This window comes from Drosophila mauritiana, chromosome 4 (genome assembly GCF_004382145.1).
Source record: "Drosophila mauritiana strain mau12 chromosome 4, ASM438214v1, whole genome shotgun sequence".
Taxonomy (NCBI): Eukaryota; Metazoa; Arthropoda; class Insecta; order Diptera; family Drosophilidae; genus Drosophila; species Drosophila mauritiana.
In genome coordinates this window covers 641,288-658,919 of record NC_046671.1, presented here as the reverse complement: position 1 = coordinate 658,919, position 17,632 = coordinate 641,288, and the positions used below count along the sequence as shown (strand labels likewise).

At 34.6% G+C, this 17,632-nt stretch overlaps 1 protein-coding gene across 12 annotated transcripts in view; it reads right to left on the bottom strand.

The window, feature by feature from the left end:
• LOC117146327 (twitchin) overlaps positions 1–14,110 on the bottom strand; it is a 50,732-nt gene extending 36,622 nt beyond the window's left edge. For 3 of the 12 annotated variants that reach the window (XM_033312405.1, XM_033312407.1, XM_033312409.1), the window contains exons 1-22: positions 14,038–14,109; positions 12,505–12,865; positions 11,911–11,932; positions 10,964–11,126; positions 10,408–10,549; positions 9,840–9,981; positions 9,448–9,648; positions 9,075–9,376; positions 7,639–7,862; positions 7,174–7,576; positions 6,408–7,081; positions 5,001–5,354; positions 4,594–4,638; positions 4,159–4,281; positions 4,023–4,082; positions 3,752–3,850; positions 2,620–2,928; positions 2,412–2,537; positions 2,227–2,265; positions 1,899–2,075; positions 1,398–1,625; positions 564–737 (exon numbers count right to left, since the gene is read on the bottom strand). In XM_033312405.1, coding sequence (XP_033168296.1) covers positions 564–737; positions 1,398–1,625; positions 1,899–2,075; positions 2,227–2,265; positions 2,412–2,537; positions 2,620–2,928; positions 3,752–3,850; positions 4,023–4,082; positions 4,159–4,281; positions 4,594–4,638; positions 5,001–5,354; positions 6,408–7,081; positions 7,174–7,576; positions 7,639–7,862; positions 9,075–9,376; positions 9,448–9,648; positions 9,840–9,981; positions 10,408–10,549; positions 10,964–11,126; positions 11,911–11,932; positions 12,505–12,817 — 4,320 coding nt within the window. In that variant the 5' untranslated portion in view covers positions 12,818–12,865; positions 14,038–14,109. Of the gene's footprint in view, positions 1–563; positions 738–1,397; positions 1,626–1,898; positions 2,076–2,226; positions 2,266–2,411; positions 2,538–2,619; positions 2,929–3,751; positions 3,851–4,022; positions 4,083–4,158; positions 4,282–4,593; positions 4,639–5,000; positions 5,355–6,407; positions 7,082–7,173; positions 7,577–7,638; positions 7,863–9,074; positions 9,377–9,447; positions 9,649–9,839; positions 9,982–10,407; positions 10,550–10,963; positions 11,127–11,910; positions 11,933–12,504; positions 12,866–14,037 lie in introns of all 12 variants that reach the window. The other 9 variants (XM_033312410.1, XM_033312411.1, XM_033312408.1 and 6 more) reach the window with 8 other exon arrangements.
• Between the last annotated feature and the right edge of the window lie 3,522 nt (positions 14,111–17,632).

The following is a 17,632-nucleotide window of genomic DNA, read 5'->3' as shown; positions in this document are numbered from 1 at the left end:
GCTTTTCGACAATTTTATTGAAGCGTCATGAATAAAAGGACACAAAATGTGTTATATTGATATGAATATACGCGTGTAAATGCATGCATACATATAAAAAGTTTGAAAAAAAAATTTAATTGTGCCACGTTCAAATGTCTTCTTTTAAACGTGTTTACTTTGAATGCATGACGTGCCACATTTGAGTAGTTTTTAACCAAACATTTGTCGTTCTTAACATTTCTAACAAACTACGAATTTAAAAAAATATTTGAATACAAAAAATTAGTTTGAAGTTTATAAGAAAATTATGTTAGAAATAACATTAATTTTTGAAGATATAAATGGGATTTGCTTTAATTATTATAAATACATAATGATTTTTTAAGCCTGAATGGCAAGATATCTAATTTTTCTTTCCTATTTTACTTATTATGAAACTATTTCCCCAAATTCTTATTGCATACCATATAACTCAAAATAAACTTTTGACGAATCTTTTTTACAACTACTTTTTTAATAGGTGCAATTTCTCCTATGATCCCAAAGAGAATAGGCGATGCGAACTTGTCTCCACTACTTACCTCGTCATTGATGATCAGAGATGGTCGTCGACCAGTATCAGCTGGGGGTATAAGAGATCCGCGGCGACTTGGGGGCTCTGGTGCCAGTGATGGTCGCTTCTCCCGAATCACTTCGATCTTGGGTGGGTCACCTGGAGCAGGTGGTTGCATTTTAGGGACCTTTTGTTTCTCCTCCTGTTGAAAGCAATATACAAATTATTAGTTCAGAGTATGGAAGAAGGCTCTTTTTATTCTAATAAGCCGTCAGCGGAGTAAACTCAACTCATTAAGCAGCCGTTTCGGTCATTTTATAACAACGTGTGGGTTGTTGGTACATTAATAGAGTGTGTAACTGTGAATCTAATAAAATACCCACCATAATTGTAAAATTGAAGGCTGACATTTTAATTACAAAGTGATTGGACCGCTTTGAAGGAGATGTCGAAAGAGCGCAGTTTATTAAAAATTAAATCTAAATTTATTTTTAACGAGGCGAATACGCAGCGACAAAAACAGACAGACATTAAACGGATTATGAGCGACTGTTGCATATTTATGACAACAGATATTTCAAGACATTAAATAACAACATTTCTTTTTACATATATTTTATAAGCTATTTATATACTAAGTATATATAATATATGTATAATAATAATTATGTATATATTTCACATATTAAATGTGTGGAAACATATGTTACATTCTAACTAAACTGCGTGTTGGTATTAGTTTTATACACTATTTGTGTGTTCAAAAGCATTTACATGCACACAAAAATTCATACAGACGGAAATGTTCAATGCGCATACACTCAGCGGATAGGACTGGTTAATGGGTATTGTGAGTGCTTACCTTGGTTTCTTGCACAGGCAACATTACTTCGGGACCTTTAGTGTCCGGTGTGATAATGGATGGTGTGAGTTTCTCTGATTTGATCTTATCAATGCTAAAAGGATCATATTTTTCTAAAACGGGCCGCTCATAGTTATCCTCAAGGGTTGCCAAAGTTTCAGGCTTCTTCAAGTCAGCCACTTGTGCCTTGACTGCCTTTGTGGGAGAGAACTGCTCCGTTGCATTTGCCTTGGGTGGATGGATTTTATAGGGGTTATAGGATGATTGTATACATTTATTGTAGTAGTACAAAAAAGTCACAGATAAGGAAAGAGAGAGAGAGACAGAAATTGAAAGGGAAAGATACAGAGACAGACTAAAACAGAGAGTGAGCCAATATATATATAACATTTTCAGTGAAAAATGGGGCGTAGAATTACCCAAAGATTGAAAGTTTGTAGTCCATTAAATAGATACATAACAGAAGAGCATTTTTCGCAAGGAGGTTCTCAAAGCTGTTACCTTTGTTAATTGTATAGCTTGCTGGGGAGCAGCTTGCTCTCTTGCATCCTTTATCACGGGCTTTAAAACTACCCCAAGGAATGATTCATTTTGAATTGGTTCCTTAGTCATCAGATTTCTGATAGAGGATCGACGTCGCTGCTTTATAATGTCTAGTACAGTTGGTTTGTTGCCGTGCTATATGCATTTGCCAATGGGTTTTTACAATTAGTACGGATAAGGGAACTATACTACGCAAAATGGAAACATTTCTCATAAAATATAGTTTCCGATATAAATTATGCACATATCCTTTCTGTGTGATCATTCTGTTTTTAACTTAACTTACCTCACTATGTTCTTTATTTCCGAGATCCAATATTTCCTTCTGAAAATTGTTGCAAAAAATATTGGTTTGGTGTGGGGGAAACAATTAAAACAAAAATAATAAATAAAAAATATAATAAGGTTTCGTGCGTTTAATCCTTTGCAGCGTATATGGTTAAATATTTTACAAATACAATATATAATTACCTCGGGCTCAATGATGACTGGTTTGAGCACAGCGCCATCCCGACCGTCACCTTCATCAGGAAGTTTACCTTTGCCGACTTTCAAGCCCTTAGGTTCCTCTGCGTACTGTTCAATAATGTCCGTCTTCTGTATACGGTTATGTTGTCAGTTAATAGGCTTTTCAACTTTTATGTTCATACTAAGCACAAAAAGAAAAAACAAAACATACTTTGGGAATTCCATTTTTCTGTGCAAGAACCGCAGGTTCTTTCTTTCCGCTGTCTATTATGGGTTTTTCCATCTTGTTTGGTATTTCCAGATCACGAGCAAAGTCGGATGGTGTAAAATCGGATTTTTCATACTTTTCAAGCTGCGGACGTTCATAGTCCGGAATTTCTGGTAGCTCTTCGTATTTCGGTTTTGCTTTTGCTTTGGCCTTAAGTTTGGGCGCCGCAGGCTTTGCCTCCTCTTTAACTTGGGCGATCGATGCCTTTCGCAGCTTTGGCAGACCTTCGTCAGGCTTTGGCTCCTCTATGACCTATACCGCACATTGAATGGATAGACACAGTAACAAATAAACAAGTGTTGGGAACAGGCATATAAGCACGTACAGAAACTAGACGAATAGACTTACATACAAACAAAACAAGAGAGGCCGCTGTAGTCGAGTACTTCGACTATCAGAACCCCGTACTCAGAACTCTCAAATTTTATTAAAAATTATCCATAGAAATTGCCAAGAAAAATAAATGTTTTTGCCGAAGCGGTATAAATTGGGAAAACAAATGATGATATGCAAAAAAAAAAGAGTGTCAAAGATCTATAAGTTCTTAAAGACGGACAGACGGGAATAATAATTAATAATAATTAATTAGGATTTGAAAACGCCCCCTCATACAACATGTTTAAAGTAAGGGGTAACATCAATTGTCGACTGCCTTTGCTATCCGGTTAATATACAACATAGGATACACACGTCCTTCTTTAAACTTAATGACTTAATTAAAACTTTGTGACTAAGCAAATCAATAACATTGTGTGTTTTGAACGCTGAAATGAGCGTATTAAATATTAAAATAAACTAGAAATGGATTGGTGACTCCCAGCTTATGATAACGATTATATATTCATCCATTTATTCCCGAATAACAGGCATACAAATGTTTGTTTTAAATTAAAACGGTATAGATTGAGAATGTAAATAAGCATTGGTTTATTTTTAACCGGAAATGCCCGAATAGAAAAATTAATATAAATTTGAATAATTTTTTAAGTTAATACAATTTACTAGTTATTCACACATAACATTAAAAAAAAGAAGAAAATAGAAAGATAAACTGGTTCTCGTTTAAGCCTCTCACCTTTGAAGTTCGTCGTTTTTCAGCAGGTTTTAGCCTGGGAATCTCTTCTTTTAATGCTTGTGGATTTTTGTTAGCGTCAATGGGTTTATTATCAACCTGCTTCAGGGGAAATGGTTTCTTATATGTGTATGTATTGGGATTTTAAGGGATTTAATATATAATGACCCTAAAAATCATTGTTAGACAAGATCCGGTTTGTCATCTTGAGTCTACGTAACTTCCATGACACTTTTGGAATAGTCTAAATATATGTATCTTTTTGGCTACTTACCTCCAATGGCTTTTTATCTATGATAGATGACCTTCGGGACTCTGTGTTAGATTCCTCGACCTTATGGTTAAGTACAAAATGGACATATTCCACGGTTAATGCTACTCTGAACAACAAATGACAGGAAACGACTTACCGCCAGGGACGATCTTCTAGATGATGCCTTCTTATCATCGACCGTGATTTCCTCTTTAGCTTTAATTGTTGATTTGCGGCGAACGTCAGAAGAGATCTCCTCTTTAACGGACACAATACTTGCCTAACCCAACAAGAAAACATACAACTATAAAATTACGTACATGTAGAATAAATGTCATAAAAGCTACAAAAATATACATTTTGATATGTTTACAAGGGCTAACGATGAACGACATACCAAAGGAGCTAGGCAGAAACAAAATATGAATGCACATTAATTAAAATCTTTAACACTAAATACTAAATGGTATATGTTGTGTATTGCCTAGATGTACTGCTACAATATAACTTCTAAAAAGATTTCTTAAGTGTAAACTCAATTTTCTATGTTATTTATTCTCTTTTTAATACAGCTCTAATATGGTTTTCTCACCTTTCGATCAACTTTTTTGAGGCCAATTTGTTCCGTTGCTTGTTGCTGTGAAAAAAAAATTAAAAAATATTTAATCATTTCTTATTTAATTATATTTTGTATACATCAAATAATACAAAATAAATCAGTAAGAACTTAGGGGTGGTCCAGATTTTTTAAGAAAATGTACAAACGTAATACTACTCCAAATCGCTCATTAAGGCCATACAAACAACAAAGGCCTCAATTGCAGGCTTCATATGTAGGTACATGCATCAAAAAGCGGAGTATAATGTTTTAAAAGTGGACCACCCTCGGAACATGCTGTGGATTTTAGAGTGCTTGTTCAAAAATGAGTTTAGGTTGTTGGCAAAATATACAAGCGGGGTATTTGGCGGAAGAGAGGCTGATACGCCTTTAAATTTTACCTCTCCGGAGTCTTGTTTATTGGTTTTAATAGGTTCTGCCGTGGATTCATTTTTATTAGTCTTAGACTCAGATTCTGATTGACCTGGCTTGTGCATTTTGTCGGAGTTCTTTTGGTGTGATTGGTCAAGCTTTGAGTCAGATTTAGCTTTCTTTGGCTCTGGAACTTCGTGGCCTGCGCTATCTTGCAGTTCAACCGAACTCTCTTTTACTTCCTGCGCGTGTTTTTTATCCAGAATTTCTTTCTTTTCGGTGGGTTCTTCTTCTGGGTCGCCCTTATTTATCTGCTCTACATTAATTCGCCCTTCTGTTTGAGCAACAGATTGATCGGATGGATTTTTGTCTTCTTCCATCTCCTTTGTGTGGTGAGTGTTTTGTTTTGCAGTGTATTGAAGTGTATTGTTATTGACCAAAACGAAAATTAGTAGATGTTTAAGAGATAAGTAATGGATTATAACATAGAAGAAGAATATAATTATTAAAAGACTCAGACTATTCGTATACAGTTTTTATTTAACTCTAAAATACACACGAACTGGATTAAGAAAAACACTCATGTGTGCGTAGCAGATCAAATATATAAAAGTGTCGTCAAAGAAGAAAATTTTAGCGGAAAGACTTGGAGAAATTCGAAAGAAAGTTAAACTATAAATTTTATTTTGCAACCGAAAACAATTATTTAATTGCAAACCTCTTCACTAGGAAATTGACCAATAGGCTTTAATGTTACACCAAATATATCCTTTGATGAATTTGTCTGTGAAGTGTCCAGAGGAGTATTCGTTGCAATTCTCCTTTTAAATGTCGGTAATTTATATGTAGTGACTTCACTCTGTATGGTAAAAAATTACTTTTTATCGGTTGCTGTTTTAAAAAACGACGTGATTTATTAAACTACATTTCTAAATTTTATAAAATTATTGATTGCAACCGAGGAAGTGCAGGAAGTATCTTAATGGTTTGGCCTACAAGTTGTACCTAAAACTTAACTGCTTTTGTTTTGCTAGGCATGCAATATCAATTATATGTTAGCACATGTAAGCCTGATCAATATACAAACATTATACACTATATGTGAAAAACGTGTTTGCACACGCTTCATTAGTGTGAAATTGGTGCGCATACGGCTTTTAAAAAGAATGCATCGATAAATATAAATATTGGCTTGACAATGCTAAACGTGTTATTTACTAGCCGATAATTGTAAAATTGAAGTTGGCTGCTGGGTTATATTCTGTGAAATTTCCTCGTTAACCTCTGAACCTAATGATTCATCGCTAATTGTGACACTTTTAGTGCTTTTTTGTCTTTTTCAACGAAAACCTGACTTCCTGTGCTGATACAGACTCTAACTTCTGACGCGGGTTTTCTACTATTTCTAAAATTACTTATCTTTGTTTTTCATTTACCTTTTGCTCCACTTCTTTTTCATTCTTGGTCTTCTCCTTTTCTTTCGGCTTCTCTTCCTTCTTTTTGTCACCCTTTTCTACAGTTATTTTGCAAGAAGATTCGTCCTTGCCGACTTCATTGGTCACAATAACCTTATAGTTTGATGTGTGTTCTGTCCTTGCTGAGCTAAAAGTTAATCGTGCTGTTGTTCCATCAAACGTGGTGGTTATATCCTTTGTTTCACGTATAACAGTGCTTCCCTTATACCACTCAACCTTACACTTGCGGTCTGACTGGGACAGGCTGACTATAAGCTCAAAGGTCTTCGACTCCGCGACCTTCTGATCTGCTAGCTTTCTCGAGATTTCCGGTTTGCACGGCTTTCGCTCTTCCTCTGGAATGTCAACGAGGTTGACAATTTGGGATACCGCCTCTCCTTTTTCGTTACTGGCCACCAACTTGTAGGCGCCCTTGTCACTCTCTTCGACATCGTTGATTTCCAGTTTAACGGCGAACTCTCCTTCCTTTGTTTGCTCAACCAGGTAAACGTGTCTCTTGCTCTCTTTTACAGAGCTGGTTTCCTTGTACCAGGTACACTTGGGTTCGAACTTTGATGCTACTGTGCACTCGATGACTACAGTACGTTTTTTTATAATCTTTATAATTTTGGGCTTATCCTTTATAACAGGAACGACTGGTGGAGAACGAGAAAAGAGGAATTTAAAAATATATTAATTATAATCAGTTTCATATGAACGTGTTTGCTTTCGGTAGGCAAATACGCACTCTCTATATTCAGGGTAAGGTTTGCATTAAGCTCGCCCAGCGTGTTCTTTATGTTACACTTGTAAAGGCCGGAGTCCTCTAGTTGCGGATCTAATAGCTCCAGCTTGATGTAGTATTGATCGCCGCGCTGTTCAATAAACGTCTTAATTTTGTTGCTTTCCTTGATGACTTCTCCGTTGCGAAACCAAATGACATCTGGTTTCGGATCTGCCTTGACCTTGCACTCCATTATAACCAATTTGCCGTTGTTCTCAGAAACAATGCGCGGCTTTTCTATGAATGTTGGCCCCTCTCCATCGGGCTCCGGCTCCGCTTCAATGTTAAGATTAAGATTTGCGTTTGATTCACCGTATTCGTTTTTGACATTGCATCTGTAGGTTCCACCATCGGTTGCTCCAGGATCCTAAAAGAGATTAAATGAATTAAATTATAGTTTGCTGTTATGCTATCCACATTGCACTTCACCTTAATTTCAAGTGTCAGCTCATACGTGTCTTCAGCAATAACGGTTGTGTTAATTTTTATCTTCTTACTCTTCTCCACCAAGTCTTGACCCCTGTACCAAGTTACTGTGGGTTCGGGCTTGGCCTTGCACTTGCACTTCATGGTGATCAATGTGCCGGATTCATTTGGGATAATTCGCGGTTTTTCGATAAAAGATGGCGCAAACCCGTTGGCATCGCTCGCACCTTGTAAACAAAAAAAACACAAATTAGAGGAAAATGCTGTGAATAGCAAGCGAAGAACAAATGTGGAAGCAAGTCTATTAGTTTAAGACACGGTTTGAAAATGTATTGCGGATAGATATGGCCAAAATCAAAGCAGTAGGAAAAAGTTGGCTTATATATCGGGCAGAAATTAAGCCGTCACGGCCGACATAATTGCATGCTTACTATAAACAAATCACTAAATTATTGCTCAAAAAGTAAAGCGTTAAGCAAGATAATATATCCGAAGACCTATTTAATGGATAGAATTCCGATATATTCGTTTTGGAGGAGTGGATCAAGTTTTGAAAAAACATTTGTTTTCCAAATAATTAACTTGCAAGAGGTATAGCTTTACCAAAGACACTATACACTTCTATACCTGTGTATAGTTGTTAGTTGCCTTTTGAATAAAATGATATTGCTTTAAAAAATAAACTGGATAATTTTCATATAGTAGTAGTATAGTATCTTAGATCACGGGGTAACTCAATAAAATGATCAATGTTAAGGTTAAACAAGAGAGAATGCTATAGTCGAGTTCGCCAACTATCAGATACTCAGATAGTCGAAATGCAAGCGCAAAATTTCATATTTTTTATGGAAATCAATAGATATTGGGAAATAAAATGGGAAAATTTTTTTTGGGCGTGACCGTTTTGTGCGTTTTGTAGGTGTGTGGAGGGGAGTGGCCAAAGTGCTTTTGGTATACCAATAGAAATTGGCAAGTCAAACGATAAAACGAAAAAAAAAACGAAATATTTTTCAAATGTGTGGGCGCGGCAGTTTTGCCCGTTAGAGTGGGCGCTGTGGAAGCTGAATGCTTAATCTCAACATTCTATCTTTTACAGACAGACGGACATGGCCAGATTGACACGGCTGATCTCCTGATCACATGGTCGGAAACGCTTCCTTCCATCTGTTTCATAATTTTCAAGGAATTCAGTATACTAGTTCTTACTCTACGAGTAACGGGTATTATAATAATGCACTTAAATAAACATTACACAAAGTTTGGAATCATATATAATATAAAAATGGTCGAGGTGCATCATGAGGACCCGCCAATAAGAGTGCGCCGTCCCAAATTGCCCTTCTCAATTTTTCCTCTAATAAAACAGAATCTGCCTTCAGGCTTACATTTATATAATATAATTATATAAATCACTATATAGGAAAGAAAAAATGTAGTACCTTGAAAGTTAAGCGCAATGTTTGCATTACTTTCGCCATACATATTTATTGCGTTACAACGATAGTTTCCGCCATCTTCTTTGGTGGGATTTTGGATTTCCAGAGTCAGAATGTAGCTGTCTTTAGTTATTGCCTTGCGAGTCATTTTCGTTCTTTGATTGTTACAGATTTCCTTTTCTGAGCAATACCAGACTATATCCGGAACCGGATGCGCTTCCAAGACGCATTCCATGATGAGTAAGTCTTCTTCTTGGCGGATCGTTGGTTTTTTTGGAAAGCGCGGCGACTTTCCATCCGGAATTCTGTATTAAGTTGGAAAAGGTATAACTTTCGGTATTGTTTATTATCTCTAAGTGCGTTTTTGCTGCCTTACTTTTTCGAGCCGCTTTCGAAATTAAGATTAATGGTTGCGACGCCAGAACCGTGCTTGTTTTTCGCTTGCGCGCGATATTCACCCTGGTCAGATGATACCACACTGCCAATCTCAAGACACGCAATGTGATATAGTTTTTGATCCATTGTCAAAGACATTTTGTAGCGATTGGATTCGTTTAGTTCAGTCTCGCCATGGGACCTTTGTGCACACGAAGAAAAGTATTTGTAGAAACGTGAAGTGAAGTAAATTTAATTTAAGTCGAATCCGTTTATTTCTCAATTCACAACAAGGTGTCACTTATGCTGTTTGTTTTTTTTTTTTTTTTGCTACCAGATATATCCGAATTTATTTGAGTCTCTCTGAATATATCGATAAAGTTATTTTCGTACCATGTGACTGTTGGCGTGGGATCTCCAACGCATCTACACTCGAACGTTACATTTCCACCATCTTCGCTTTGACGAATTACCGGGCGTTCGGTAAAAGTTGGCTTAATGCCTTCTGCGCTTTCCGGCACGGGGGCTTCGTCGCCTATAGAGTTGAAATATCCATATAGCGCAATTTGAAAATGACTGTCTGTTCCAATAACAAGGTCTGTGCGTTAAATATGTTAAATTACCTTTACATGCCTACATGACTATATATATTCACAATGGCAGTTTTATGTTACCAAATCAGTATTTTGATTTGCACTTAACAACTCAAACATTTTAAATACTTCCTCAAAAATAGCGATACGATCACATATGTATGTGTTTTGCGGTTACATTAAATCGTAAAAAATATTGATACCCCATAAAATGATCTCAAAGTTTGTCACATTTTAAGCATTGTTGATTAAACATGATTAAGTTATTTCTGCGGCTTTCTTGCAAAACAATAAATGTAAATATTGATTGTTAATAAAAATCGAATGCGATATTAATGTTCATATCAAGCATTCTTATTAAGACTTACTGTCGAAGTTTAGGCTTATTGTAGCGTTGCTCTCGCCCAATTCGTTTTTTGCATTCACTTTGTATTTTCCAGCATCCTCAACTGTTACATTTAGTATTTCAAGTGTTGCAAAATATGAATGAACGTCTTTGTCCACAGTAATCTGTAAAAATGACAAAATAGATAAAAGAAGTCGCGTAAGAAAGAATATTTCGAGGAGTCGAAGCTTGTGCCGAACTTGATTTTTTCTAACAATTTAACTAAAAACTGATCTTGATGGTCTAACTATTCTACACATTCAATTGAAAATTGAAAAGTATGAAAAGTATTGGAACATTTTCTTCGCGCTCACACTAGTTGACTAACTGGTATTTGGTAGTCGAAAACCTCGAGTATGGTTTTCTCTCTTGTTTTTACTATCAAAGTGACAGAGACCCGCATAACTGTTAATAGATTGATTTTGCGTAACAAGATATGCTAATGTGCTATAGTGTTCAATTAATCTTAGATAAAAACAAACGCGTTTATGTGTGTCATTGCCTTCATTCGAATAATCATATATTTAAGGTATGTATACCTTATGCCGTTCTGATTCCTTGACAGCAGCTCCATTATGGAACCAAATAATGGCGGGTATCGGATCAGCGTTAACGCGGCACTCGAATAATAATCGTTTTCCATCTTCTTCCTGTCGTATGGCGGGTTTTTTCGCGAATGTCGGCGCGAATCCGTCGATTTGTCTGCAACATACGCATATATTAAGAAGCGATCTTTTTATCTGGTAGCTTATTACATTAATCATATCGTAAGAAGTCAAGCATTAGGATAAGTATTCTACATTGCACAAAAAATGTTAAAAAAATGGTGTTATTGCCTGTGCTACAAGCAACAACAACATAAAAGTAATATAAAATAAAAAATGAACAAAAAATTGTATAAAATGGGGAAAAATATAACCATTACTCAAAAAAATGTTCACCACACAGTTACCACACGATTTATGTTTAGTAGACATTATTATTATGTACAAATTAGCTTATGGTATACCAATATTATACCAATATTATTGAGAAAGTCTGGCATATTTTTTTCAAACTTATTGTTTCCCAAATGAGTATTTAAAAGTATTTAAAAATGAGTATAGAAGTCCCACTCTCTTATGGACATTTATTAATTTTTAAATGGACTGTAGGTACTTTACTAAACACATTAAATATCATAATATTTTATATTATTTTACTTACCCTTCGTTTTCCAGGAGAGAAAACTTACCATCTGTATTGAATTTAAAACCCCCATTAGTAAAAAGAGTAGTTTATAAAGAATAACAAAGCAATTCTAAAAATATATTGCCGGTATTATCATGCAGCTATGCTTAATTGCTCAAATAATTTTTGCGTAATGCAAAAAATAAATATCGTTATTTTAGGCATTTAATATATAATGGAAGATCAATTAAAAATAGCATTGTTAAGGCTCATGTTTCTTTAAAAATAAAGCAGTGAAGCTATAAAAATGGCTTACTTTTCTTTTGGTTCGTCAGCAGCTAGAGTTTTTTACAACGGTAGAGTAAAATTTTGAAATTATTTTAATATTTTTGTAGACGCAAATGTTATGAATATTAATTAAAAAAAATCGAATATTGTAAACGAATCATTAACCATCAAATTAAATATAATAGAAAGATCGTTTTGGCAAGTCGAGGCTTGTATATGCTTGCAATAATTGCATATTAAAAATTACAGATACACGAAGTATATTGATTTCATTCAGAAGTTTACAACGCTGATATATGTATATGTACATATCCAAACAGCTGAAACGATGTAGCCCACGAAGCAGAGACGAGCTTTTGTTCGTCCACCAGTTTCTACCCAAATTTGTCTCTCAAATTTAAAACTTTCAGCATGAAACTATCCCAAATAATAAGTTCATATTAATATTAAGCAACAGTCATAGAAACTTGCACCGGCAATCCAAATATATATAGAAACATAACCCAATCTGTTCGAGCAAAACGTTTCATTATAGAACCGAAAATGAATTCTTCGCTATTTATCGATCTTTTTCCTGAAACACTAATTCATTTGGAATGGTTTTTAAAACCGGCAGACTTACGTGAGAAATTTAAATTAATAGACGCAGAGACTTCGCCCGACTTGTTTTTTGCTTTGACCTTATAAAGTCCGGCATCCGTTTCAACTACATCGTCAAGCTCCAATACAACCGTATATTTATTTTCTCCGACTGGTTGAATTTTGAATTTGGTTCGGACATCTTCTACTACTTTATTGTCACTTCGAAACCATTCAATGTCCGGTTTCGGTGATGACAATAGCTGGCACTCAAATATCAATCGATTGCCATCATCTTCTTGATGCAGTTGTGGCTTTTTAACAAAGCTGGGAGCGAAATCTTCAGCCACCCCCATGCTGAGGGCTTTCCTTAAGCTTCGTCTTTAACGGCTGTGACTCTATAGCTGAATGAAACAGAAAAAAATGAAATGGAAAAAATACCATTTGGGGCAATAGACAAACAAATACAAATTTCATGTTGTAAAGATTATTCAATGTAAGTTTTAAAGCATGATCAAACTAGTAAATATTCTTTGGGTTTTACTCTTAAACGGCCCCATTAGCTCAGGGCATTGTACGTTTTACTTAAAAATTTAAGGACATTTTTTAGGGTTTAGAAATGATCCCAATATATTAAATTTAAATACTCTATGACTGGCTATTTTTCCGTTACCTAACAATGTAACTGTAAAATAAACCGAATCACAATAAACTAGAACGATACACACGTATTTAGAGTTGCACACGACCCACTAAGTTTTGGAATTTGGAAATTCGATCGCCTTTCCTTCATTGAGCATAGATATTGTTGATGGAAAACATTTTACTGAATAAACGAAAATTCATGTATTGCATGTCTATTTTTAGCCGTTCGCAGTCACCGGCTGAGAAATAAACCTGAACATTCGAATACTAAGTTCACACAAATATGTATATATTCGTAGATAGATTCGTGGCAATATATAAATATCCGGATACAGCATAGATTATTTAAACAAAATATAACGGTATAAAGGAAAATCAGAAATAGAGAATATCCGCTTATTATCTAAAACACGCTTGCCTCCTATTAATAAAAATGCAACCGTTTTATTGAACTGAGTTAGGAGTTTTCGAATTTCTCATAACAGTTTTTTTTTTTTGGTTTTGTCAAAGTCTATTTTTATCAACAACAACGTGTTACACAACGCCATGAGCAGATCTGAGGTATCTGTGTAGAATAAAACGCACTCATTTCTTTACAATATTCTAAAAGCGTAAAACACTTGCATATCGTTTTTCTTAATTATGGAATTGAAACAATTCTAGAATAATAATCATTTTAGGTTTAGTTTCACTTCACTTTTAAAATAAGAACACTTAAGAACTTAAATTATTCGTAGCCATATATATTTAGTGTGCATATGTAGGATGAGCCATAGCCCTTAAAATAACAAAGTGGTGGACAAAAGGGAATTTAAATAAAAAATACTGCAACTATAGCTGTGGTCAGCCGTAGAATATAAACATATACTCATTAATTAAATATTTATTTTGAGTAGGTGTGTTTAATAATTTTGTTTCACTTGGTACGTACTAGGCTACAAGTAACACAGATTGAACACAGCACGAAATTAATTCTTCTGCGAAAACGAAGCGTACTCCACGAGCTTTTGTCTATTACTGGCAGGTCCAAAGAATAGGTGCTCCTGATCACCGAAGCATATGCACTGCTTTTGTAGCAGGCTGTGAGATAGCGCAGGCGCGATTTGATTTTGACAACAACACCCAATTTCTACAGTCTATATACAGAAGATGTATTTATGTAGCCAGGCCAGTACAACCAATTTAAAGCCCTGAACGATCGACTTATTTTACAATTGATTGTCAAGTCCACTCTAACGTCCACGAACTGCTAATTTAAACAAATTCACAAAATCGTTTGCAGGAGTGTCTAACAGCTGACTGCAGTTAAAAACTACTTAGCTAGCGGGAAAGCGAACGGAAATCTTATTAATTTTTCTGGCGTATTGATGGGTATTGGGAAATAGAAAAAGAAACATTTTTTTTAAAATACAATAGAGTGGGCGTGATCGGTCGGTCGATTTGTAGGTGTTAGGAGGGGCATTGTGTGTTTTGGTATACCGATAGGACAATCCTGAGTAATGTTTACGAAAGTATTGCAATATAACTATTTTCGAATACTTGTCTCGAAAAACTTCCAAAAGCCTTTTAGGGAATGCATAAAGAAGGCTTTCACGGAGTGCTTACAGATGCGTTGCACGAGAAGTATGAAAGATTCTTCAGGGCGTCAAAATGGAACAGTAACTTTCGGACTTGTGCCATTCAAACCGGCAAATGAAACAGTCGTGTTGAAGTCGTGAAGTTGTTGACGATCGTGCATTTAAAAGCGCGCGTTGCCGACTTCAATTCATTCAATTCAAACGGCACATTCTGAAACAAATGAAGTGAATTCCGAATAAAGTGAATGGGTGATTCAAATGTCATGTCTGTTATTTTCAATACAAGACAGTTATGGTATGCTGAGTTTGTGTTTTTATATTATTATTTATTATTACTTAAATGATTATACATTATATATTTTATAAATATACTAATTTTTAGTTTTCAATATTATTAAGAAGAAACATTATTTTATTAATATTCTCTGAACTTAGAGAGAGGGCAGAACGTTTGTCTGTTATTAAATTTCGAGCGTCTGAAAATTATCTTTCAAACGCAGCGCTAGTTGCTGGTATGCAAACAATTTTGCAACTGGCTTCATATAAGTTTTGGAACATATTTTTATGATCGTTCCTCAAAGCCAGACAGTTAAATCCGTCAACATAAATAATATTTGTATCAATAAACATATTAATCTCTTGATCGAATTGATCACTGCTATTGATGTCGTTTCGTTTTTCTATGAAGTCGTCAAATGTATAATAATGCACTGGTATATTTTCTTTATTTTCCATTTCGAAATTTTCAAATTCAAAACGGGCCAAGAATTCTTTGCAATTCTCAATAATTTTTTTTCTGTTGCTGAAAATTTAAGTAACTTTTTTGTGGGTGGAAGTAGAAATAAAGCGATTTTGTGGAACTTTGTTACATATGGAAGAATTGTTTGATAGATCCAACAGATAGGAGGAGAGTTGACTTTATATTGGAGACAAGGTCACTATCCGACAAATGAATAGTAGGAAATTGGCTGCTTTCAATTTTTTTTATATATCGGTAAATGTTTCAAGAACTCTTGTGATACCTGTAAAGCTCGTTTATATGTTTGGTTTTTTTCTTTCAAAATGTTTGAAATCTCAATCTCAATTCAATCTATAGATTTCAATAAAAGGAAAACTGTATTGGGCACAAGGTTTTCAACTTCGCATTTAAAAAAAAATGTATATTTACATAATTATGCAGTCGACAATGATTATATTTTCTTTTTAAGTCATTTTATTTGTACAGTTCATTTAAATCAATTTAATATGTATGTAACGAAAGGGATTAAATTTAGAGTGCATTGTTACGATATAATCTGTATGTCCATCAGCTAAATGGGGTAAAAAATTAAGCTTATCAAATCTGTATTTATGAACCATATTAACTTGCTGGGAAACATGTACACTTAAAACTGCTGAACACCCTAGACAAGAAAGTCACCCTGAAAATGAAAGAAATATAGTTCCGGCAAGCCATGCTTATATACCCTTTCAGTAACTATATATATATCAAATTAAAATCAATATTATTTATTTAAAAGAATGTAAAAAATATATTTCAAGGAATGAAATGTATTTAGAATGTTCAGATTCCAGAGACGCAGACGGAGCGCATGTTTGTTTCCAAATATTGTCACGCCCACAACCGCACAAAACTGCCAAGACACTTTTAAACAAGAGAGAATGCTATCGTCGAGTTCCCCGACTATCAGATACCCATTACTCAGCTAGTTTGAATGCGAACGCAAAATTTCATCATCTTTCTGGAATATCGATATGTATATCGATATATATATAGAGATATATATGTATATATATATGTATATATATATATATTACTATATATCATAGTCGTTAGAGTAAACTATTAAAATGGTATAAAGGTATAAATGCATTTAAGTAATCCATGTAAAGCGAACGCGTATTCGTGGGTCTAATGTAGAATGTAGAAGCCTAATGTAAAAGTAAGTTCCATTTGAAAAATGTCGGTCTTTTCCAGAAGGTTGGGACAATTACCATTTGTTGGGATGTAAGAAACTCCAGAAATATTGGCGAATCTTGGCCTTTTATGCCCAATCTCACATTTTTTAATATCTATCTCTTTAATAAAAAAGTCAGCAGCAAGCCAAACAAATTACTCACTCAAAATTATTATTAGCAGTTAAATAATAACATGTCAATAATAAATACCATATTCCAACCAGGAATTCTTGTATAAACGTCTTGTATAAACTTTTATTTTAATCAAAAGATGTTGACGATGCAAAAACAAGTTACGAAGGCGATCGTTCGATCAACATACAAACGTTGTGATATAACTTGTATTTCAATTATATTTCACTATTTAAAATTAGCTTGTTCGCGAAGCTTTATCAAAGTATATACTGTTCCACCCAACCATTTTCTATTAACCTGGCCTTAGTTTATCCGTTGATAGATTCCGACAGTGAAAATGTTCACTGGTTCGTGTCTAAATAAATAATAAATGTCATTTCACTTCAGTAGTGTTGGATAATGCCGTGGGCAATACTAATAACTTCAGAACGGAGAGAGATATTTATCGACGTAAATCCCAAAAACTGTGAGCCTTATTTTGAATTAACTAATTTTCGTATAGGCTTTCTTTAATTACGTATGTATAGCCTTGTGACCCCCGAGGAAAGTGGGATCACACTCTCTTCCAGTCGAGTTTTATTAGACCGAACATATGTTTTTAGCGTTGTTGAGAGTCGATCTGATAGAGCTATGATAAAAGATATTGCATTTGCATTTTTACGTTTTCTCATATGTACTTGAGGTACTTGTAATCATTGTCCTTGTTATTGAAGTAAAACGTACGCAATGCGATTGAAGAACATAACAATTTGTAAATGTATTTTTAGTTAAAATAAATACTTTTTGAGCAGATAATTCATGTATTTCATTGTAATTTGGAAAGCAGTTCCTGTTTAAAATTTTAGATTTTGTAAA